We start from the raw sequence: 23602 nt of genomic DNA on the forward strand, positions 1-23602 counted from the left end.
ATCAAATTTTATTTTAAAAATTAAGATTTTTTATGTAATATTAGTATGACAATGCTAAAATATTGAGAAAAAAAAGAATTATCAGAAAAATAATAAAAAAAGTTTTTTTCCTGATTTATTCTATTTTTTTTAGGTTGGTCGGGTTATAAGGGTTCAGGTTCGGGTTTAGGATTTCAGATTGAATTCGGATTCGAGTTAAATTTTTTTAATAATATTTTATTTCAACCTGATCCGAATTTACCCGATCCACTTGAATTGAACCCTTTATCTAGGATTGGATGGACCGAGGCGAGGCAGTCAGGTGACCTATGCTATTGGAGTCAAGAAACTCGTGTCCTCTAGGATTGTGTGGACCAAGCTAAATGAGTCGAGTGGTCTGTATCTTCTAGAGTCGGGTTGGCCAAGCTAATAGAGTCGAGAAGCCTACATCCTCTAGGGTCGGATGGACTGAGCTGAAGGAGTCGGGTTGCCTAAGCTGAGGAGTTTGAGTCCTATGAGATCGTGTGAACCAAGCTGAATGAGGAGTCAGATGACTGTTTTGACTTCTAACTAGGTTTGACTTTTGAACTCCACTAGGCTTTGACTTAACTTTGTTAGGTGTAGATTCTACTTCCATTTTCTTCAGTAAAAAGTGAAATCCGCCACTTACTAACCTAATAACTTATTTTGTCCTATATTTTACTTATTTGATAGTTTATTTTCTTCCTCAAGATATTTTAATTTCACAAGGGATGTAAGGAGAGGAACGTAAATTAAGATCTTTTATTACATATTTTTCTATGATCTTAAAACCTAAAGGTATTGCCTTCCTTATTTCCCTATTAAATTTTTTTTATGCTTCTGTTAATTTCTTATTTTTTATCAATGATTCCTGTTGTAAAATTGTAAACTTGTAATCTTATTTGCAATTAATGATGCTAGCAAATTTTTACAATATAAAGATATGAACATTATTATTGTATTAGATTAATTAAAAGGTTTTATTTCTTTTTTAATGAGTATAGAGAAAATAGATTCATATCTGCTATGATTTCTGCTAAAGAAATTACAAATGAAATGAATATAAAATTTAAAAATTTAAATCCACCATTATCGATCTCTAATCCGAATAAAAAAAGGAAAGAATTTTTTTAAAAATAATAATAATTATTCACAGGCTTAGCCGCCCCTGCGTATCATATGTGCTGCGTGAATCGTGATTCGAATCATAATTATTTGGAAGAAGTGTGTTGTCACTTACTATTACCTTGGCCTATGGCCTGATTTTGTTCTTGCGCTTTGAAAGTTCTACAGTGTAGACTAATTGGAGCGTGTACACTAATTGTTCTTTTCATCTCTTAGTCTTATTTATTTGAGTAAATTTAATTAAATATAAAATTAATAACAAGTCCAAAATGATCCATTTCCCGAAAATTGTATTATAAAGTATTTAAATTAAATTATTCGATTAATAATTCGTAACGCCATTTCTGTCAGAATCTCAGATGCGTTTGTATATTTTTCAGATTTTTATTTTCATTAAATCGAATTATGATTCATTAGGACTCAAATGGTACACGTCTATTACTGGATCGAAGTGTTGGCACACTGCCCCATGTGACGGACACGTGCCTTCGTGCAACATCTACTTTGGGCCGTGTCGTACGGCCCATGATCCGGAATAGGGCCGCGCTTCCTCAATCACCACCGATCGCAACGGCGGCGCGTCGAGCTCCGAGCTTTTTCCTTTTATTACTCGCGAGGAGAGATCTTCCTCTCTTCTCTTCCGATCGAGTGTTCAGCGGCGGAGGAAGGATTTTGCTTCCTTCTTTTCTTCCCCGTCGCGTCTTTGCTGAGAGTTGTGTGTTTTTCTCCGTTGATTACTCGATCGTCTCTGGTCAGCGCTGAGGATGCAGATGTTCAGGTGGGGCTTCAGGAGTTTGTGTCGGTCGAGGACTGCGGGATCCGGCGTATATTCTTTTAATGGGTTCCTGCCCGTGGCTTCTCGCGGGGCTCATTTGAGTCAGAAACCGGCTGAGGTGCCCTCAAAGGTGCAATTTTTGTTTGGCTTCCCCTTGACGTTTTGTATGGATATAGTTGACTTCCCTTTTTCTTATCGAATTTGATTGTGTAGAATGCTGTTCCCTGTTGGTCTTCTAAGCTTTTGCTACCTGCTACATATTTGTTGTTAGTTTATTCTGAAACATGGACAAGCGTTCACTAGCGTTAAATCTCGGGGGGTTTTAGGCAGAATTGGATGATATCTGAAAATTTGCATTCTCCTTTTATGTGTTGTTTTTGCTTGCAAAGGACCAGAGCTGTTAAACTATCATTGGTGGTTGGATACACTGAACCCTCAGCTCGTTCCACATGTTATTCTTAACTTTTTTCCTATGTGGTTCATTCACACTGCCATTTTTGATGCTTCTTGTTTTGTAGTCCCTTGGATGTCCCATTCCATCCTTCTCCGATCACCAGCAGACCTTGAACCATCAAACCAATCAACTTGGTCGTGCCAAGTTAAGCTCCACGAGCTTCATATGCATCCAACTAAGTTTTTGCAAAATTCATGGGCCTTTTTCCAAACACGTCAAAACAATATGGTTGAACATGACCACTTAGGGCTTAAATTACGAAGATGAAAATTTTAAAATTTGTGACCCTATTGAAAGATTGAGAAATTGCTTGATCTTTGGGCATAGAAGTATCACAAGTGATCAGTGTTCATATGTTCAATCCTCTGCCTATTCATCCTTCTCTTTCTCACTGCCCATGGGGTGGCGAGGATCATATCCCATTTTTTCAAAGAATAGCCTTATATCAACTATTGAAGGCTAGTATAACATGATAAACTTTGTATTACTGGAATGTGTTTAAACTTTAGTCTGCATTTTCTTTAAAGAAAAAAGAAGCTTTTGCTACATTAATCCAAGTAAAGCACTTAGCATACTCCTGTTTGAGACAGATACCATAGAATTCATTTGCTTTCTTATTGTACACAAAATTTGAAGTATCTCATTTTAAGCTATGCATAGACACAACTGATATGACAGTATAATTGAATTCTGGATATTTTCTTACTGTTCTACTGAAGTTATATCAACTTTTATATTTATGCCACTTTGTGCTATGATTAGTAGGTACAGGATTTTAGAGAATATCATTTTCAGAGTTCACGTGGCTTACATGACATCGGATATCAGATTGATCAAGACAGAAAATATGCAGCTGAGGTGTGAAATTGTTTTTGGTTGGGACTTTTTAGTGACTGATTTCATAGAAGAAAGGAGGCCTCATGTGTTTGACATAATAATCATGGATATTGCCAAGAAATATTACAAAGCCTCCACTAAAATCAAGAAAGAGATGTATTTTCTAATTTTAATTCTGATAGCAGCCATTACTTATTACCTCTGGTTATCTTCCGTTTGATCTAGGAATCAGTGGACCCCTTTGCCTTAGTTTCTGATGAGCTCTCAATTATCGGAAACAGGTTACGGTCAATGGTGGTCAGTGAGGTGGGTGGTTGTAATCTGAAGCAATTTAGTCATTCTGATACTTGAAGATTTGAACATACCTTGATCTTTTGGATATTAAGACCTTATCCACCTAAATCCAAACCATTTCAGGTCCCCAAGCTGGCATCAGCTGCTGAATATTTCTTCAAAATAGGAGCTGAAGGGAAAAGATTTCGACCTACAGTAAGTACTCAGATAATAATTATTGTTGATGTTTTTTGCAAATGGCTGTTACAACTCCATATGAATTTTGTTTAATATCAGTTAACCTTCTCATTTGGAGTAATCACAACTTGTGGATAGCCTTGCCTCTTACTTCTTTCATAGCACCCATAAACTTTTCCAATGTTTGTGATGATCTCTTTTTATATGTATGGATGCACTAAAAGTCATTCTGTTGCTATATAAATGTGATTATAGAAGCTTGTGTCTCTTTGCTTTTGTTTTAGCTTATGACTAAAGAATAAAAATATTGCAGGTATTACTATTGATGGCTTCAGCTCTGAGTATGCCTACACCTGAATCAGTTGCTGCAGAAGTAGCCAGTAGTTTCGAAAAGAATATGCGCACTAGGCAGCAGTGTATTGCTGAAATAACTGAAATGATTCATGTTGGTCATAATTTTTTTTTTAAATTCTCTTTTGGAGAAAATCTTTAAATTTCTCCTTTCTCATTTCAATATGGTTACTAATTATGATACTTGTCTATTGGTTAACTGTTTTTTCACTTGTGTAGGTTGCTAGCCTTCTCCATGATGATGTCTTAGATGATGCCGATACAAGACGTGGTATTGGTTCACTGAACTTTGTAATGGGCAACAAGGTGTTTCTTTTAGTATCTTTACTGACATCTATAGTTTAATTAGACATTACAAGTTCCAAGTGTCGGTAATGTTATAGGTGGACATTGAAATCCTGACTATTTCAGTTTGTATTAACTATGCAATAGTAGAAATGTTTTCAAATATTGACTGCAATTTTTTTTTTGTATGCAGCTTTCTGTGCTTGCTGGAGATTTTTTACTTTCTAGAGCTTGTGTTGCCCTTGCATCTCTAAAGAATACAGAGGTATCACGTTTAGCTGTGTCACTGTCGTCTTGTTATCAATGATCAGGAAAAATGTCATTATTGCATGACACTGTATATTTGCCTAGTTTTCTGTACAAATTTTAGGCTTTATTTTCAATCTTCCCTTTCTCTTTTCTTGGTAGATAACGATAAAATCATTAAGTTTCAGCTCTTGCCTTAGGTTTGATATTGCACACAAGAGCACATTCCATGAACTGAGTGGTATTCTAGGTAAATAAACATAAACTCTATTTTCTCTGCTTTCTGAGGTATATCACTTGCAAGGACTCAGTTCTTGAAATTACTGGTGTCGGATTTGGAAAGCACTCACTTTATGGATGTAGTATTGTTATCCCTGTGGCCTGTAAAATATGCACAAGGCTCAACTATAGCATTAGCCAAGAATCATGAGGAAATCTAGGAAAAAGTTTACCAGTTGGTTGAGATGAATTCAAGACTTAGGTACTTATTGACGGAAACAATAAAAAACAACTGATGCAAGAATGCTGATTAGATTGTAAATTGAGTCATGAGTAGATATTGAAGTCCTTCTTTTGTCTATACACTTCCACAAATGCTAGTGTTCGTCTTCTTCCACGTGCATCAACAAACTCATTTGTTTAATTTTTTTCTTTTGGTTGGGAGGATATGTATGTAGTGCTCTTGCTTCCTTCTGCAGGTTGTATCATTATTGGCCACTGTTGTTGAACATCTGGTGACTGGTGAAACAATGCAAATGTCAGCTAATGCTGAGCAACGTCACAGGTAAACAATTTCTCCACTGCAGGATACCTCACTTCAGGAATCTTGCATGAGAGTAACTAGATCCATTATCAAATAAAAAAGAGAGCGCTTAATCCCTGAATGCTATGTTGTCTATTCATTTTATGAAAATATCACATGTATGTGGGCTTACAGCATGGAGTATTACATGTTGAAGACATACTACAAGACAGCTTCATTGATCTCAAACAGTTGCAAAGCCATTGCTTTGCTAGCAGGACAAACTACAGAAGTTGCAATGCATGCATATAATTATGGGCGAAATCTAGTATGTTAATATTATCTTAATGCAGTTTGAAGACATTTTAAATCAGTTTTACATTTGTAAATACCAATTTTTTGTTTCAGGGTTTAGCATTCCAACTCATAGATGATGTGCTTGATTTCACTGGTACTACAGCTTCACTTGGGAAGGGATCCTTATCTGACATTCGACATGTAATTTCTCTCCCAATCGTCTTGACTCAGATTTCATGACTGTAGTGATTTCCTGCTGTTGTCTCCTGTTTCTGATTTAACCTGCATATTACATTGTTGCATTTGGACATCGAAGAGCCCATGTTTTAGGTGACGACCTTCTTCTTCTCATTGCAGTGCATGCCCTCCGAATGTTACTGTGCTTATTAGCACACTACAATTCAAGATCCCTGTGTGGTTCTAACTTGTTTTCTCCTTTACTTGGTTGATTTCCACTCGGAAGTCAAATGAGGGGCATGCAATGATAATTTTGTTGGTTGACCTTTGTTTCTTCGGTTTTCAGTTAAAGAAAAAAATATGTTTCTTCTACAGCATGAGTAAGATTGTGTACCTAGGCTTAGTGATTGCAGAAAAAAATTGGACTTCTCTCTACCTGCTTTTAGTTTTCATCTGCCTGTACGATCATTTTCCATCTTTTGCTAGTTGGAAATCATAAATCCATTTATCGAACTCATTTGTACACTATAGTGTTAATCTTATCTTATCTTACAGGGAATCATTACAGCTCCAATACTTTTTGCAAAAGAAGAGTTCCCAGAGCTGCAATCAATTATTGACAAAGGATTTAGCAATCCTGCAAATGTCGAGGCCGTAAGTTTTCTGTTACTCAACCATCTTGCTCGTAGTTAGTACATTGGTTGAATTTAGCTGATCCTTTGTTTGCACTCGACCAATCATGCCCGAACAATTTATGCCACGGCTGTTTAGAACATTTGCTTGCAATTTCACCTTCTGGGATGCTGAGTGGAGTTCACATTCTTGACCTGAAACAAGACCTTTTTTTTGTAGATGTTTGTGCATTTGGTTTCACAGAGAACATAAAGTTTCCATCTAAATCTTTTGTTGATGCTTCACCATTCTCGCAGGCACTCGACTATCTTGGAAAAAGCCGAGGAATCGAGAGGACGCGAGCACTTGCGGTCGAACATGCCAATTCCGCAGTCGAAGCAATCCATGCCCTTCCCAAAAGTGACAATGAGGCTGTCATAACTTCAAGGCGTGCGCTTGTCGATCTAACTCACAAGGTGATCAACCGATCGAAGTGAAACTGCATCGCAAGCTAGCCGGAGAAACCACATACAAATGTACCTATAAGTTACAGGAATTGTCCAGCATTTTGTTTGTTCCAAATGTTCTTGCTAGCTAAAATGACAGTAGAATTCATATGCTGCTACAACATTAATTAGCTCTAGTTGGATGGTGGGTTCTTTAGGTTACATTTATTCCTATTTGTTAAGCATATCCACAGGGAGGGAAACAACCATAAAAGGCATATTGACACTTAAATAGTGTTTTTTTTGTGCTTGAAGCTTCTTATGTGATTTCAATTAGATGTTTCATAATCTTTTTATTTTTTTATTTTTTTACTGTTTTTTTGGGGATAAAGTAGGGTTGTATGATGGTGTTATATATATATATATATATATATATATATACGATTTTGATATTCTGTGTGATTGTCTTGTGTGCGCGACTTGCGATTCACCGTCCATTATTTTTTCGTCCAAATGTAGGAATGCGTAGTGATTCAGCTGTCCGATCTTCGTCGCTTTCGATTGTCCTCGTCTTGTCATTCGGTCACCGTCGGTCGTCGGACCAGGCCCAATCGACGCGCCACTCATTGGCGCGTCGATGGTCGAATTTCGATTGAATTGTGGTCGGAATCTGACGCAATTTGGCCGGAACGTGGCCGGCAGTGTGTGTCCGGCCAAATCGCGAGACCAAATCACGGTCGGAGATCGGTCGGGGAAGGACCGCGCGTCGCGTGTCTTTCCCCGATCGGTGTGGGTGTATCACTATATATATATATAATTTCATTCATATATCTATTTATATTTTAGAAAAAAAAGATAAAATTTGTTATTTCAGTGGTCTCATATGAGTTCTATGATCATCTGTAAAATCTAGTTGGTCATTGTTTCGGTTTTGCTGAGATTTGATCTTTTGTCTATTTCAATAATTTTATTTCATCGTAATTATTTGACGAAATGAACAACCATCACAAGATACATATGTATTTAATACAAATGATAAATTTTTTTTTCTTCAAATGGAGAACGTAATCAAAGGAGGGCACTGGATTCGGTCGCACGAAGTTTTCTATCGACCATGATGGTCGGTGGAAAATTTCTATAGCGGTCAGTCGTCCAGATGTCCAGTATCCTTTGATTGCATTCTCTATTTGAAGGAAAATTTTTACAAATACATATATATATATTTAATACAATTTGACGATATATATTTATCATTCATGAAAAAAATTTAATTTAGTAATAAGAGATTAGAAAAAATAAAAATTAAAATAATTTAATAAAAAAATAAAATATAATAAAATTTATTTAAATATAAGATAAAAATATAATAAAGAATCTAAGACAGTGCGCAGACCTTCACGTCACCGCACCAGAATCGCCGTCGAGCAGGCAGTGCGGTCGGTGGTCGGCGGTCGGTGGTCGGCGGCGAACAGACACCGTGTCGGAGAAGTATTGCCATGTTCACAACCCTGCACAAGTTCCGACCACCAAACAAACTCCTCGCCTTCCTCTGCTGCTTCTGCCGCACTCGCCGATCACCACCCATTCCCGTCTTGGGTCTCCGATAACCGCCTTATCCAGAGGCATCCGCGCCTGCTCTGCCTCGAGGCTCGCCTCTCTCTTCGCCGCCTCCGTGCCATCCTCGCCTTCGCCATCGTCTCCGGTCTCTTCCGCAGCCCCTTCGTCTCCAGCCGCCTCCTCCTCCACGCCTTATCCTTCGACCTCGACTTCGCCTTCGAAATCTTCCGGCGGATGCGATCGCCCAACCTTTTCTCCTGGAACACCGTCATCAGAGCCGCTTCGGTCTGCGAGAACCTGCAAACCTCGGCCGCCTTCTCCCTGTATGCCGAAATGCTGCGGAGAGGCAAACTTCCTGATAAGTACACTTTCCCCTTCTTGCTCAAGGCCTGCCGTTCCAGGTCTGATCTGAATTACGGTAGATTAGTCCATTGCCATGCTTTGACATCAGGTCTCGGCGATGACATCTTCCTGCAGACGGCACTGGTCACAATGTACTTGTCTTGTGGGCAGTTTGATCTTGCTCGCTATGTGTTCGATGATATCCCTCAAAAGGATGTGGTTGTATGGACTACAGTGATCTCTGGTTTGGCTGACAACGCCTGCCATGAGGAGGCTCTGAAGGTATTCAACGAGATGAGAATGTTTGGCCACAAGGTCTGTCCTAATGAGGTCACCATAGTTTCTGCCATGTCCGCATTTGTGGGCTTAGGATCTCTAGAACTTGTCAAGAGTCTACATGCTTATGCAGAGAAGGTAGGTTTGGAAATCAATCTGTTCTTTAGGAATTCACTTATAGCTGGATATGCCAAGTGTGGAAGTGTTGCTTGTGCGGTGCAAGTGTTTGATAGAATGGGTGTGAAAGATTTGCATTCTTGGACGGCCATGATAACGGCTTTCGGTTCACATGGACTTGGAAGAGAAGCAATCGAAGTTTATTCGACGATGTGTAGAATGAATGTGTTGCCGGATTCGACTACTTTTGTTGCTGTCCTCTCTGCTTGTAGTCACAGTGGTTTGGTGGATGAAGGGATCGATATTTTCGAATCTATGGAGAGGTTCGATGTTGTTCCGGACCCTAAGCATTATGGTTGTGTGGTGGATCTTTTAAGTCGGGCAGGACATATAGCTCAGGCACTTGAGTTTGTCTCGACAATGCCCATAAGACCTACTTTGGCAATGCTAGGGGCTTTGTTGAGTGCATGCAGAGTTCAGAATGACTTAGAGCTTGGTGAACTCGTTGCAATGAAAATTAAGGAGCTATACCAATACAAAGGGGGTGCTAATGTCCTTTTATCCAACATATATGCGGACCAGCAGCAATGGCAGGAAGTGGTTTCGACAAGAGAAGATGCTCGAAAGGAGGCAGAAAAGCCTCCAGCACAAAGTTGGATTTAATGTGTCTGCAAATGCCTTAGCTTTTTGGTTTAGCTTTGGTTGTTTGGATTGTTGGCATTATCTTTTATCTCTCACAAGCATTTGCTACTTGATGCCAAGTTCTAATTGAATTTGCCAATGGAGAGATAAAACATTGACAGATTGCAGAAAACATGTTAAGAAAATTTTCTTTGTGAAAGGATTTTTGTGATGATGGAGATGTAAGATGTTCTCTCTTCAGACTGGATTGATGAGCTTACTTTGGGGTTTTGATAGGGGAAGATGGGAGCTTTTCTCTAATTCTCGGAGATGACAATCTCAGTCACTTAGGTGAGTGTGTTCCTTTTCGACATGCTCGTTAAGTGATGATGTTGCACAGTTACCTGCTTCCATTAGATGAGTGATCTTGCAATGGCAATCATGGCACATCCATTCAGCTGGACGACAAGCCCACTACAAAGTTCGTGGGCATTAGCTGGTACCTTCAGCGAGAAGACCATGGATGATGATGGCCATGGCCAGTAAACTGGACAATTTCCAGCAGTTCAGCAGTGTCGTCGCCAGTTCTAGCACTATTTGCTTGTGAGGTTTCCAGGTGAAAGAGAATTTTGGGTTTTTTATTTTACTTTTGATAATTCATGTGTTTGGATTCCTCTGATTAATCCATACACCTATTGGATAATCTGGTATACAATTTATATACATTCAGAAGTTGACTTTCAAGATATTCATCTTATTTAGAATTTAAACTTTGCCCCTTTTATAGTTCTTTTGAGTTTGGATTCTTGATTACTTCTGTAAGTGGTGTAGGTGCTTCTATGAGTTTGGATTGTAACTAATAACCTAGCTAACAAGGATGACTACATTTGAAATTACTCTACCATGAGGGAAGCAACTAGATGTTGGCACGGCCAAAGTTCCAAGTGGACGAGTTTAAGGGGGTCAATCGAACTGGTCTGTTAGGCGGATCAATCGATTAAGTCAGTCAGTCCAGACGAGTAGATCAAGTCAGCTAGTTTAGGCAAATCGGGATCCACGGGTTCCACGAATAAATAGAAAATTAGATCTATACTAGATCTTACATGAAGCACCCCCATCTATCCCCTCGAGGAGAAGTTTCAAACTCCAATTCGAACGAGAGAGGAGTACGGTCCGGTCAGTTCGGTCAGTCTGATCGATCTAGTAGGCTTGGGCTTGAAATCTTTGTCAACTAGGCGTTGCTTGCAGCTGCAAGCATGCCCACAGCAAGTGAACCACCTCAACAAACCCTGCCAACCTCCACTCCAGCAAGCAAACCCTTTCCATCCATCTTCTTTGCCCTCTCTTCTCTCTTTCTATGTAAAAAGCTAGCCAAACCTTCTTCTTATGCTCCCTTGCATGGTGAACTCCTTTTCTTCTAAACCCTGAACATGGTCGAGAAGAAAGTCGAAGAACTGATCGTTGCAGAGTACAAACTCCACATCCACTGCAAGGAATGTGCGAGTGTTGTCCACAAACACATCGTTCGGAATTCAGGTTACTGTTTCATTGCATCCCAGTTCTTCATAACTTACAGTATGAAGTGCACATCTTTGTTTTGCTAATATGTTGTTGTCGAAATGATGAAGGAGTCGAGAAGGTCGATATCACCGTCGAAAGCGGGAAAGTGATCGTCAAAGGCTACTTCGATGTCAAAAAGGTTCAGGAACGGATCGAAAAAAAGACGAAGAAGAAAGTAGAGCTGATATGGACCAAGTGCCTGCCCAAAGAAGAAAAGAAAGAAGTAATTCGAATTGCACGATTATATATTATACACATTCTCGATGATTGATCGATAAAACTTCATAATGCCTGCTTGTTTTTTATGTATCAGGAAATAAAGATCATAGTGATAAAGGTTCATTTGCACTGCGAGAATTGCGAACAAGACCTCAAGGTTCTATTGCTCAAACACAAAGGCAAGGAATTTCTTGAATGAGTATCCTCAGAGGGGATTTCTGAATTGATTTCTTGGATGCATTATCATTTGCAGAGATTCACAAGGTTGAGACGTACTTAGGAGACAACTGCTGCAAGATCATCGGCACGATAAAGGAGGAAGAGCTCGTCAAGTACATTCAGAAGAACACGCACAAAATCGCAAAGATTCTGAAGGTGGAGGTGATAGTAATTGAAGAAAAGATAGATGAAAAGGAAAAGCTGAAAGCCAAAAAAGCTGAGTTTCTCAAGAAAATAAAGCTGGAAATAGAGAAAAAGAAGCAGGAGTTGAAGGAAAAGGAAATAGAGATCGAAATGGACGAGTTGTTCAGGAAGATAAGCGTGGAGAAAGAGGAGAAGAAGAAGGAACTGATGATAAAGGAATTGGAAATCGAGATGGACGAGTTGTTCATGAAGATCAAAGTGGAGATGGAGAAGAAAGATTTCCTGATGGAAAAAGATGTGGATGTCGAGGAGTTATTCAAGAAAATGAAAGTGAAAATCGAAGAAAAGAAATGGGAGCTAAAGGAAAAATATTTTGGTGCTCCTTATTACCTTCATCATGCTCATCCTCATGCTCCCTGCTACATTCACAGTCCTTCCAGCTACATGCAGAAGCCTCCCTGCTACATTCACAGTCCTTCCAGCTACATGCAGAAGCCTCCCTGCTACAGTCATTATGCTCACGCACCTCAATGGTTCTCTGATGAGGACCCAAATGCTTGTGTTGTGATGTAGAAGGCCATGTATTCCGAGCACCAGACTGTTGAACTAGAAAGAGTTAATTATGACATTGATTGTTGTTAGCTATCTTCCATAATCTTGCTCGAGCTGCTCCTCAAACCAATCTGTATCCAGTCTAGGAACAGAATTAGTAACTCAATAAATAAACTTCGAAAATAATGAATGTGCAGATGCGTAGGTTGACAAATTTTACTAGATAAAAACAGTAGAAGTCACCAGAGTAAGTTTGGAAGAACAAAAATGTTTTCATCTTCTCCCCAAATTAAAGCACTATTCTTGCTTGCCGTTGCATACGAGTATTTTGTCATCATCGATTTCCGAAATTCAAACATTGATAAAGATCAGAATTTACCATCAAAATAGCCCCAAATCCCTTCTGTTCAATTAGCTAGCGGAATAGACAGAACAAAGCTGAACGGGGGCTAAGGCCTATGGCTCTGGAGGGCGAAAAGGTATCCCTTCTCTTCTATGTTTTCGCAGTAACTGGCTGAGTAGGTAATATCGCATGGCAACAAAACAATACGTCAGCTTTCAGCAATAAACTTTCTTCCAATATATACAAGGTCCTGAGGTTGCAGTGTAAGTGTGACTCAGGTTGTCATCATAATTTCAGGGCCCCCTGTGCTCAGTAACCTTTCTTATGTTTTGTATCCTTGCTACAACTTCATTTGTGGTTGTAGAGAACTTTAATCAGTATCGATGATTTCAGATCCCGGTAAACTTCCATGTGAAATGCCTTTGAGAGAATCATGTAGACTTTCTTTACTAGTGTTTTTTGGTCCTGCAGTACCCCCATGGTCTGTCTCTTCATCTCTTGACGAAGGTCCACACTTAGTGGCATTGTCATTGCCCCTTTCAAAGTCACTATTTGGAATATCTTCAGTTTTGATTTTACCAAGCACGTCAGATCTTGGTGTCTCCTTCCATTCAACCCACTCCGGTGGCTTATCATCCTCACCTTTGCTAGAATTATCACTGTCTTCTTTGAGCTCATCCAAAGGACCATTTCCCACATGCAGTCTTATTTGTAACTAAAGCAGCTCCTTGATCAGCTGTGTGTATCGATCTTGTAGTATCATTTGAATCATCAACAAGCACCATATTATCCGCTTCATCCACGTCGGGCAATGTCTCATCAGAATTTGGAGAAGATGAAGCGACAGAATCAGTTAAACATTTGTTAACCCCTCTATCATTATCAAAAGAAAACCAGTTGGAATTTGTGAAGAGAGGACTGCACGAGATGGGATCTCCATTAGACTAGTTAACATTAACTCCCATTGATTATAAGTGTTTATGTTAGTTACCTGCCATGGTCATTCCCCAGATGTAAAGATGAAATAACGACTTCTGCAGATTCATCGTCAAAGTAAACATCCTGTAAAAATCACTTATCAGGTGTGTGATCATTCACTAAAACATTAGACCAAATTCAATTAGATGCTGAAGAGCCTTGATAATGGAACATGGAAATGGATCAAAACTAAATGCAAGAAGTAATCAAACAAAAATATACCTTTCCTAACGTGTGCCTAACAAAAAAAGCAATAATGCAATAAAATACTTTTCCCAATCTGTACCAAATTAGTAAAAAGTAAAATTAAGAATGGGTTAAAGAAATACTTGATAAAGTAGCATACCTCCTTGTCTCGTTCAAAAGATCCTTGAGCCTGTATTCAGCAGCCAAACAAACAAAATAAAATGAGTCTGGGATATAAAAACCAACAATATAAATGGTGAATGAAATTTCTTATCCTTCTTGTTCATATACAATCATTAATGTGGTTTCTTGCGAGTGCCTTGTGGATTTATTACAGGATAGCCTTATGAACTCAATTTATTAAGAGCTTGTGGATAATGGAAATGCAAAAGAAACATTTTAATGCTGGTTAATTTAATGTCAGTCTTCCAAATTTTTCCATTTTTTCTGCTTTTTTTTGAAGATTGTGCAGTTTTATGAATTTCTATTTTATTCATTATCAATCTATTTAGAGAACTATCTTTGGTTGGAGTTTGTTTCCATAGATGATTGTCTCTTTCATGCTATTCTTTCCATCCTCTATCAGTATCATCATAGTTTTTCTCATTTAGAATGGTCCATTACAGGACTACAAAATATCAAATTCAGCTAAGAAGAAAAAATAAGATAAAATCAGAAACAGTAAATCTAGGAAATAATGTCAAATAAATTTATGAAACAAATATGCATATTTCGTAACACTATACACAAGGGCATAGTCATGAAATATTAATGAGGGAATAGTGGCAAAAAATTGAAATATAATAATAGAATGAAATGACAAAAACTAAAAATTTGAATTTCATTGTATATGCATATTTAACACCAGCTACAAGGATTAATGGCTCATGCCTATGATCTCATACTTAACATATTCATAGTCAGAATCACCCATGCTTTTCTAATATAGTAGTGCATTTAAATATGGCCATTTTAGAATTGGTATTATTTCATATTGGTATATTATATATATTGCACAACTTTAAAGTTTTTTTCTGGTCCAAAGCCTTCCCATCAATTGCATCAGAAGACATAGCATATGCCATTCAAGGCCACCACATATGCACATAGCTAGTCAGGGGTTGAGGAACTGCCTGAGCATGGGGAATGTCGAGTGAGGAAACACACCTAATACCTAAACAGAACACCAAAACAGACATTGGTGACAATCTATAATGGGAAGCATACTGCTAAGTTTACTTGCACAAAAATAAAGATAAAAAAGAGAGCATTTAAAAATAAAACTCACTTACAAAGCATGATAGTTTACCTCTTCAATGTCATCATTAGCATAGGTATCCAACCGAAATGCCTGGCTCAAGCTACTAGCAAGTGCTGCCACATCAAAATCCTTATCTCGGAAGTCCTCATCATCACTATCTCTAACATGGTCTTGTGATGTAGTTGGGCGCCTGCAAGAGACCATAAGGATATATTTACTATACAGATTAAAACCATAAGGATTCCGAGTGCTACTAAATATATTTACTATCACAGTGATTTAGTCCTGCAACATGTACATATGGTTACTGGTCACAGGTCACAAGTTGTTGGACTAATGAGCAAGCACTCAACTAAGAAAATTGGGTGTATTATATAACCAAGTGAAGGATATAATGAGGCAAACACATGTACCCAAAAAATATAAGTTTATTTTCACCCTTAACACTTTTCTTGAACACCTCACACGATATTGTTTTGTGTATCATTGAATAAATTGAGGAAAGTGATCCTTAGAAAAATTAGTAGTAACAATCATGTTCAAGCATTCTACAGTGACTAAGAGCCCTACCCACATGACCAGTGATAAACATTTTCTGTGGCATTCCTCTTGGACAGCACATTGTTAAGCCAATCAACCCAGTCGCTATTTTCCTGCAAGTGAAAAAAAACAAAATCAGCAGATGGAACAATATTATATCATCAGAATAGTAAAAAATAACTTTGGCATTTCTCATTGAAGTAAGTCCACAGTGAAGCAAGAAGCAATAATATGACACTGCACACAAGTAGCAACTCTATAAACATAACAGAGAAATTATCAAGGAGAAGCAATTTAACAAACAAAGAAGAAATAAAATGAGGCTTACTGCTTTTCTTTTCGACCAAAAAGGGTATGCTTCAAATTTTCTTGCTTCATAATATACTATGACACATTGAAACTTAAATAAATATCAAAAACTAAGAAAACAAGATTAAAGTATTTTACAAAAGAAGGATAAAGCTTACAGTTTCCATCTAAACAATTCCAAACTCCATAATATTACTTTCCTATAAAACATGAACCAAAATGAGGCAAATGTTTTAACAAATTATATTCTTTTACAACTCGAGATGATTGACCTGCAAGTGTGTCTGGATTGTGATGTTGTTATTACCCAACTGAGTAAGCTTGTTAGCAATCCGCATTATGTGACCTATACTACCTATCCTTGGGGGTGATTGTCCCTCTGCAGATACCGTAATCTGAAACATGAACTAAAAAAAAACAAAGATTAACACAACCAAATTCGAGAGGTAGACAAACACACAAAGAAGCAAAAAGATGAACATTCAAGTAGAATATTTTGCATCAAATTTATACCTAAGCACTGCTATGTGCTCCATACCTTAGTAGAATCTGTTGGCAGCAAAGGATTTTTTTCAGCAGCAAGAATTTTCCTGACAATGTCACACTCCTGCAAAATGTATTCAAGTAGCAAAGTTGTCTTGCTCTCTAAGCAAGATGCAATAATATTCTTAACATGATGATGCAAAAAATTGTTGAAAGGGTACCTGCAATGTGAATCCACCTTTAACAACAAGATTCAAGGTTAACCAACATTAACACAATCACAAAAACATATTACTCACTCAAAAAATAAGTTTACAACAAGTTTTATTGCTCCCTGCTGGATCAGTTCTTTCTCCACAGCTTCAATACCAAAAATCAACAGAACAGAAACGAACTCCACAATCTGGAAAAACAAAACATATTACCTTCTTGCTATCCTTGACACATTATTCAGAATAGATTACAGATTATACCCAAATCCTTATGTATGAGTCAAAAGTTTGTTAAAATTTAAAAAATCTATTTGTATTTGATAAATGTAGCTCTAATTTGAAGCATCTACATCACATGGCAGAAATGAATAGAATTCCAAAGAAACTAAGTTGAACTTCTATGCAAAGTAAATTTCAAGGTGTTGATACAAAAAATTAGACAGTAGCTTCCATTTTTCAGATGGATAGAGTGATAGAAATACATTAAACAATGTTCAACATGAAAAAATTTACCTTGGCAAGATAAAGTAACAAAGGTCATTTGAGGAGACTGTCATACCTTCAAACGGTGGTTTCCAAGAGGAGGCTGTAGTTTACCATATGTGGTTGGCATTGCACTATCCGAAGAACAAACATCCAACAATTTCAATAAATCACCTGTTTGATGTTTGAATGGGAAGAAGGCAAGTGAAGATGTACAAAACCATTCATAAAAGATAAAACAAGGAGCCTAAAGAAAATAAAAACAACTAGTCACAAGGGAGTGTAACTATAGAATACAGATCAAGTGCAATGTTAACATTCAACGATTGAGCGGTATTTGAACAAGACAGTATTCTAGAAATAATAAAGTATGTAATGCAAGATGAATAATTTGAGAACGATAGCATAGTATACTTCCTACCTGAATTTCTGGAACCTACAAGATCTAGCTCAACTTAATCACAAACTCTAAGGATCTTTTAATGACGCTATTTTTATATGTTCAAACATTTCCAGCACACAGTTTAAAGCATAGATTAGACCAAAATGAATAAAAGTGTACAATACAAGAATTTACTATATTGTTGTATGAATATGAAGGGGAAAAAGACAGAATTCTTGCAATAATTCAAGACTTCTCAATCATTATTGATTACCATTGACTGAAAGACTTGTAAAACTGAAGAGATCCATAAGGATCCACATAAAGCCAGAATGAAAAATAAGCCTAAGACTATGGAAGTTTGATTCAGAACAATTTAATATAAAAGAAGGGGAAAGAGATATTTATAGAATAGCTAAAGTAAGAGAGAGAAAGACAAAAAATCTTATCCAAATAAGGTGTATTAAAGATGAATGCAATAAGGTACTAGTAAATGATAGAGAAATAAAAGAGTAATGGAAGAGGTATTTTCATCAACTTTTTAATGAAGGTTTAGGTGACCAACTTAATTTAAGTAGGTCAAACGAGTATAGAAATTTAAATTTTTATCGTAGAATTCAAACTTCAAAAGTAAAATAAGCTTTAAATAAGATGCAAAATGTAAAAGTTGTTGGACCAGATGATATTCCAATACAGGTATGGAAGTGTCTAGGGAAATAAGATATTGAATGACTTACAAAATTATTTAATATGATATTGAAAACAAAAAAAATGTCTGATCAATGAAGGGTTAGTACTCTAATCCCCTTGTATAAGAATTAGAGAGACGTATAAAATTGTACAAATTATAAAGGTATTAAACTAATGAGTCATACCATGAAATTTTAAAAAAGAGTAATCAACAAAAGATTAAAGAAGGAGATCACGGTAACTACAAATCAATTTGGATTCATGTCCGGAAGGTCGACAACAGAAGCTATATATCTTCTTATTCAAGTAATTGAAAAGTATCAGGAGCAAAAGCAAGATCTACACATGATATTCATTGACTCAGAAAAAGCTTATGATAGAGTTCCAAAAGAAATTATATGAAGAATTCTAGAAAGGAGAGATGTTTGCGTAGTATATATTGAACTAATTAAGGATATATATGAGAATGTAACGATCAGAGTGAAGACTTCAGACGGATTAACTGAAACATTTCCAATAAAGATAGAATTACATTAAGGATCAACTCTAAGTCTTTATCTTTTACACTAATCATGGACGAACTCACTGAACATATTCAAGACACAGTATCATGGTGCATGTTGTTTGCAGATGATATTATTTGGTAGATGAGACATGTGAAGGAGTAAATGCTAAATTAGAATTTTGACGAAAAACACTAGAAATGAAAAATTTTAGACTTAGTAGAGTGAAGACAAAATATATGGAATTTAAATTTAGTGATATTAGACATAATGAGATAATTGTTAATATAAAAGATGATGAGTTGTCCGGAACTGAGAACTCTAAGTATTTAATCATTTTTGCAAGATGATGGAGGGATTAAGAGAGATATTTTACATAAAATACAAGCACGATGATTGAACTAGAGGAGAACGTCGGGTGTTTTATATGATCATAAAGTACATCTAAAACTTAAAGGGAAGTTCTACAAAATGACAATTAGACTTGCTATGTTATATGACACTGAATGTTAGACTATGACTCGAACATATGAGCAAAAGATGAGAGTTGCAGAGATGAGGATGTTAAAGTGGATGTGTGGACATACAAGGATGGACAAAATAAGAAATGAGAACATTAGAGAGAAAATCGAAGTTGCATCTATTGAGAGAAAACTCCGAGAGATACATTTAAGATGGTACGGACATGTACTTAGACGACCAATAAATATTCCAGTTGGGCGATGTGAAACTATGACAAATATGCACATCAAACAAGAAAGACCAAAAAAGACTTGGTTAACAATAATAAAATAAAATAAAATTTATTTAAGTATAGATGATGATATAGTAGAAGATAGGACACAATGACGTAGAAGAATCCATATAACCAACCTCACCTAATGGAATAAGGTTTGGTCGTTGTTGACGTCGTCTAAACGGACAAACTTAATTAACTTAGTACAAGCAAAAAGAGAGGAGAGGAGAAAGAAGCTGTTTTAATGATTTAAAAAAGTACCTAAAATAATATCTTTAAGCCTCTTGCATAGGCTTTATAACTAAAAATATAATAAGTCAAATTAAAAGAGTGAACTAAAATAAAAACTAGTCCGAAAAGGATCAAAACCTAGAATTTTTTGCATTAAAAACAAGGTTTAAAATATCGAGCCGTGTTGAGATTTCGGTCCCGGACCGGAATGATACAGTTTTGGTACCATATCAGGTCGTGCTGGTATAGTTTCGATATTTTTAAAATATAAAATATATTAACTAAAAATAAAATTTAAATTTAAATATTAAAAAATAAAATATAATATATAATATATAATATATAAAATATATATTTTTAAAAAATAATAGGATAATTTTAAGAGGATTTAATTAAGCTTATTTAAATTACTCCAATTATAGCTTCGTGTTGATTATTAAAACTTAAGTTTTAAAATCTAAGTAAAAAAAATCCAAACGATCGCGACCGGGGCATGCGCGACCCGCTCGACGCCTCCGAAGGTGTCACCAAGATCGGGCGACGCCTTCGGTGGCATAGCCAAGCCCAACCAAACCCTCCGGAGGCGTCGCGGGACCTAGGCAACACCTCCATCCCAGCCGGAACGTTGTGTCGGTGTCGGTCCGCTAGCGGAATGAAAATTTTCGTCAATATCGAACGAAAATTTTCACCGATATCGAACGAAACGGCTTGAAATTTCAAACCTTGATTAGAAACACTAAATGAACAATTAGTGAATAAGGAAGACTATATAAAGTATTAAACAATAAATTGTGGATATCTAATACTATAACATGTTTTAGGTCAAAAAACAATTTTTAGGGGAGCAATGCTACCTAGTAATTTATCATAACACGATGACCATGCCCACCAGTAATTTGAAATCAAAGACCGATGAAGTCGCATTAGTGCACAAGGCTGTGTTCCTCAAAAGTTATTACATAGCCAAATCAGCAAAATGTTGTTGAGACCATACCATCCCCACAGCCAGTTCATATGGAAAATCATAGTTGAGAAAGGTAATAGTCAATTAAGGATTGATTTAGGCATGGCTGCAGAATTATTCTCTGTGGTTAGTAACAAAAGCAAAGTTTACACAAAAACAAAAGAAATTATTGTCATCCTTGTAGAATATCTACAGAGAATATCTACGCATATAGACATAGTATCTAATATTGATAAATCTATGATGACTATTGATAGGAACCCGTGTCCTATCTTGCGAAAAATAAAAAAAAGATAGACGAAAGGGGATAAACGATCACTTCGAGGGGATCGACCTCTAATAATCAATAGATTTGATTAATCAAAACTATATGCTTTATTGCTTTAAAAGATTACATAATGACTCTATATATAACCATAAAACAATACCAAGTCAATATAATAAATCTAATATTGTTAATAAATCTAATGACCTTATCTAAATTAATAACAAATCTAATAACAGATTCTAATAGATAATATTTTGAAGGGGCTATTTGAATAAATCTATCTAGGAATCCTATCATTCCATCGTCCTTCAAAACAACTTTGTCCTCAAGGTTGATCTTTTTCTTCTTCTTTTTCTTTTGATGATTTGTATAAAATAATTGTTTATTGTCCACCAATTGAAATCTCCTTTTGACGAAGATAAAAGACCTTCTATAAATCTTTCTTAAATTTGAAATTTTCCTTTGGGTCTTCTTTGAAAATTTATGAGCATGTCAATACTTGCTTTTTCTTCCCCTAGCCTTGTATCGGGTCTTAATTTCATGATTTGGCGGATGTTGTTGGAGATGACAAGGCATTATCGCTTTATTCACTAGAGCAATCACGGGTGTCATAATGATGGATGAATTCTCCTTATCATTATCAAAATTTAACTCCTCGTGCAAATTATTTTTATAACTATCTTGTTGTTGTTGTTGTTGTTGAAATTGTTGATTTATTTCTTCTTTGATATCATCTTTTTCTTTAAATCCTCTATTAGTTCATCCATCAATACTCTCCTTTGTGTATATTGATGACTTTGATGTCACTCATCATTTCTTCGTGCTTCCTCTTTGAATTTCTCTTTTTGAATTCGTGCAAAGGATAATGCAGCTTTTACAGTATGAGGATAGCGCTTCTTCACCTCTTTTTGGATGTTAAGATGAAGTCCTTCAATAAAAGTATTCAACAATTTTCGTTCTGACCAATTACGAGTTTGGTTAAAGAGTCGAAGAAAGCGATTATGATATTCTGTTACCGTGGTGATCTGTTGAATCTTGGATAATTTCTCATCTGCATTATCATACTCTTGAGGTATAAAACGAGTTAGAAGATCATCTGCAAACTCTTCCCATATTGTAGATCCATGACATGACATATATAATTAATAGCATCGGAGAGCCTCTCCATCCAGATGCAAAGAAACTAATTCAACCTTCAAATCATTTGATATATCGTGTAGAATAAAATATCTTTCTGCTTTAGAAACAAATCCAGTAGGATCTCTACTTCGCCAACAAGGAAATTCATCTTCATAAGATCTCCAATTTGTCATAATATGGAATTAACTTTGCTCTGATACCAAGTTGATAGGAACCCGCGTCCTATCTTGCGAAAAATAAAAAAAAGATAGACGAAAGGGGATAAACGATCACTTCGAGGGGATCGACCTCCAATAATCAATAGAATTGATTAATCAAAACTATTTGCTTCCTTGCTTTATTGCTTTAAAAGATTACATAATGACTCTATATATAACCATAAAACAATGCCAAGTCAATATAATAAATCTAATAACCTATTAAAAGATAATTGTTAATAAATCTAATGACCTTATCTAAATTAATAACAAATCTAATAACAGATTCTAATATATAATATTTTAAAGGGGCTATTTAAATAAATCTATCTAGAGATCCTATCAACTATGAAATGAAGACCTAAAATAGTGGAATATGATGCCCTCGCCACCCATTAACTCCGTTTGAAATACAAAAGAATAAGAAAAATGAAGAGCAAGTTTGTTAACCTTAAAATCTAATTAAAAAAGGACCGGATAATTAACACCGTCAGTTTAAAAAATAACGATAGATTAAACACATCACGACAGGCAAAAATAACAGGGACAACAAATCACATCTAATGATAACGCCAGCACAGGCAAAACGATCACGGACAACGAATCACATCTAACAATATCGCCAGACTTACAGGCAACTCTTGAGAGAATGAGCTCATGCGCCAGAACATCTTGACGGCCTCAGAAAATTACAAGGAATCAAACCTTCAGATCTAGGGTTCGATCCCCGAATCCCACAGTGCCTGAAAAAACGAAGAAAAGCCCCTATCTCGAAGACCTCCGAGCCTCTAGTCCGCCCTTCCACGGGGCTCCAGGATGGAACAGAGCGAGAAGACGAGATGCAGCAGGTGAGAAGAAGCGAGTGAACCGGCCAATAAGGGAATGCGAGGGGAGGAAGGGATCGAAGCGGAGAGGGCTTGAAAGGAGGAAGCGACGGATCGGCGATCGGCGACGCCCTCGCGGGACGAAGGCGGGGGCTGCGTTCTCCGGCCGCGGATCAGTTGAAATAATCATTGCGTTTGTGCGGCCTGCCGATGCTTAAATACTCAAGCGTCAGGTGACTGGTAGTCCTACCGCTACATTGTCATTTAAATATAATTGAGTAAGATTACAATATAGCAGAATTATTAAAATAGATAAAAATTAAATATATTTTTTTAATCATAATTAACTATAATTTTTTGTGATTTATATTCTCACATATATTATGAAATTAACCCGGTGAGATCGCTGAGATAACAAATTCTAACAAAACTTTTGCTGATAATTAT

General features: G+C 36.6%; 2 protein-coding genes and 2 pseudogenes across 3 annotated transcripts; 3 read left to right on the forward strand and 1 right to left on the reverse strand.

The window, feature by feature from the left end:
* Positions 1-1750: 1750 nt before the first annotated feature.
* LOC141845012 (solanesyl-diphosphate synthase 1, mitochondrial) lies at positions 1751-7138 on the forward strand. 2 transcript variants are annotated; one of them, XM_074733014.1, is made up of 12 exons: positions 1751-2030; positions 3120-3212; positions 3417-3497; positions 3609-3680; positions 3976-4107; positions 4233-4319; positions 4492-4563; positions 5243-5328; positions 5482-5614; positions 5695-5784; positions 6316-6414; positions 6690-7138. In XM_074733014.1, exons 1-12 carry the CDS (start codon positions 1890-1892, stop codon positions 6867-6869), a joined length of 1266 nt encoding a protein of 421 aa, XP_074589115.1. In that variant the 5' UTR covers positions 1751-1889; the 3' UTR covers positions 6870-7138. The 2 variants fall into 2 exon arrangements, with proteins under 2 accessions (XP_074589115.1, XP_074589116.1); XM_074733015.1 differs by having other exon boundaries at positions 1940-2030; positions 3117-3212.
* Positions 7139-8266: 1128 nt separating this feature from the next.
* On the forward strand, positions 8267-9928 carry LOC141845524 (pentatricopeptide repeat-containing protein At5g08305-like; annotated as a pseudogene).
* Positions 9929-11065: 1137 nt separating this feature from the next.
* On the forward strand, positions 11066-12499 carry LOC141845069 (uncharacterized). Its single transcript, XM_074733104.1, has 4 exons — positions 11066-11267; positions 11360-11514; positions 11605-11689; positions 11764-12499. The coding sequence occupies exons 1-4, from the start codon at positions 11162-11164 to the stop codon at positions 12444-12446; spliced, it is 1029 nt and encodes a 342-aa protein (XP_074589205.1). The 5' UTR covers positions 11066-11161; the 3' UTR covers positions 12447-12499.
* A 573-nt stretch (positions 12500-13072) lies between these two features.
* LOC141844797 (uncharacterized) lies at positions 13073-23345 on the reverse strand (annotated as a pseudogene).
* Positions 23346-23602: the final 257 nt, after the last annotated feature.

Source organism: Curcuma longa, chromosome 14 (genome assembly GCF_044706935.1).
Source record: "Curcuma longa cultivar G26 ecotype Majalengka, Jawa Barat chromosome 14, ITB_CL_G26_1.1, whole genome shotgun sequence".
NCBI lineage: Eukaryota > Viridiplantae > Streptophyta > Magnoliopsida > Zingiberales > Zingiberaceae > Curcuma > Curcuma longa.

Coding starts and splice junctions, on each gene's coding strand:
- LOC141845069 (XM_074733104.1), top strand. CDS start 11,162: ATGGTCGAGAAGAAAGTCGAAGAACTGATCGTTGCAGAGTACAAACTC. Junction 11,515..11,604: donor CCAAAGAAGAAAAGAAAGAA/GTAATTCGAATT, acceptor TTTATGTATCAG/GAAATAAAGATCATAGTGAT. Junction 11,690..11,763: donor TCTATTGCTCAAACACAAAG/GCAAGGAATTTC, acceptor TATCATTTGCAG/AGATTCACAAGGTTGAGACG.
- LOC141845012 (XM_074733014.1), top strand. CDS start 1,890: ATGCAGATGTTCAGGTGGGGCTTCAGGAGTTTGTGTCGGTCGAGGACT. Junction 5,329..5,481: donor AATGCTGAGCAACGTCACAG/GTAAACAATTTC, acceptor GTGGGCTTACAG/CATGGAGTATTACATGTTGA. Junction 6,415..6,689: donor ATCCTGCAAATGTCGAGGCC/GTAAGTTTTCTG, acceptor CCATTCTCGCAG/GCACTCGACTATCTTGGAAA.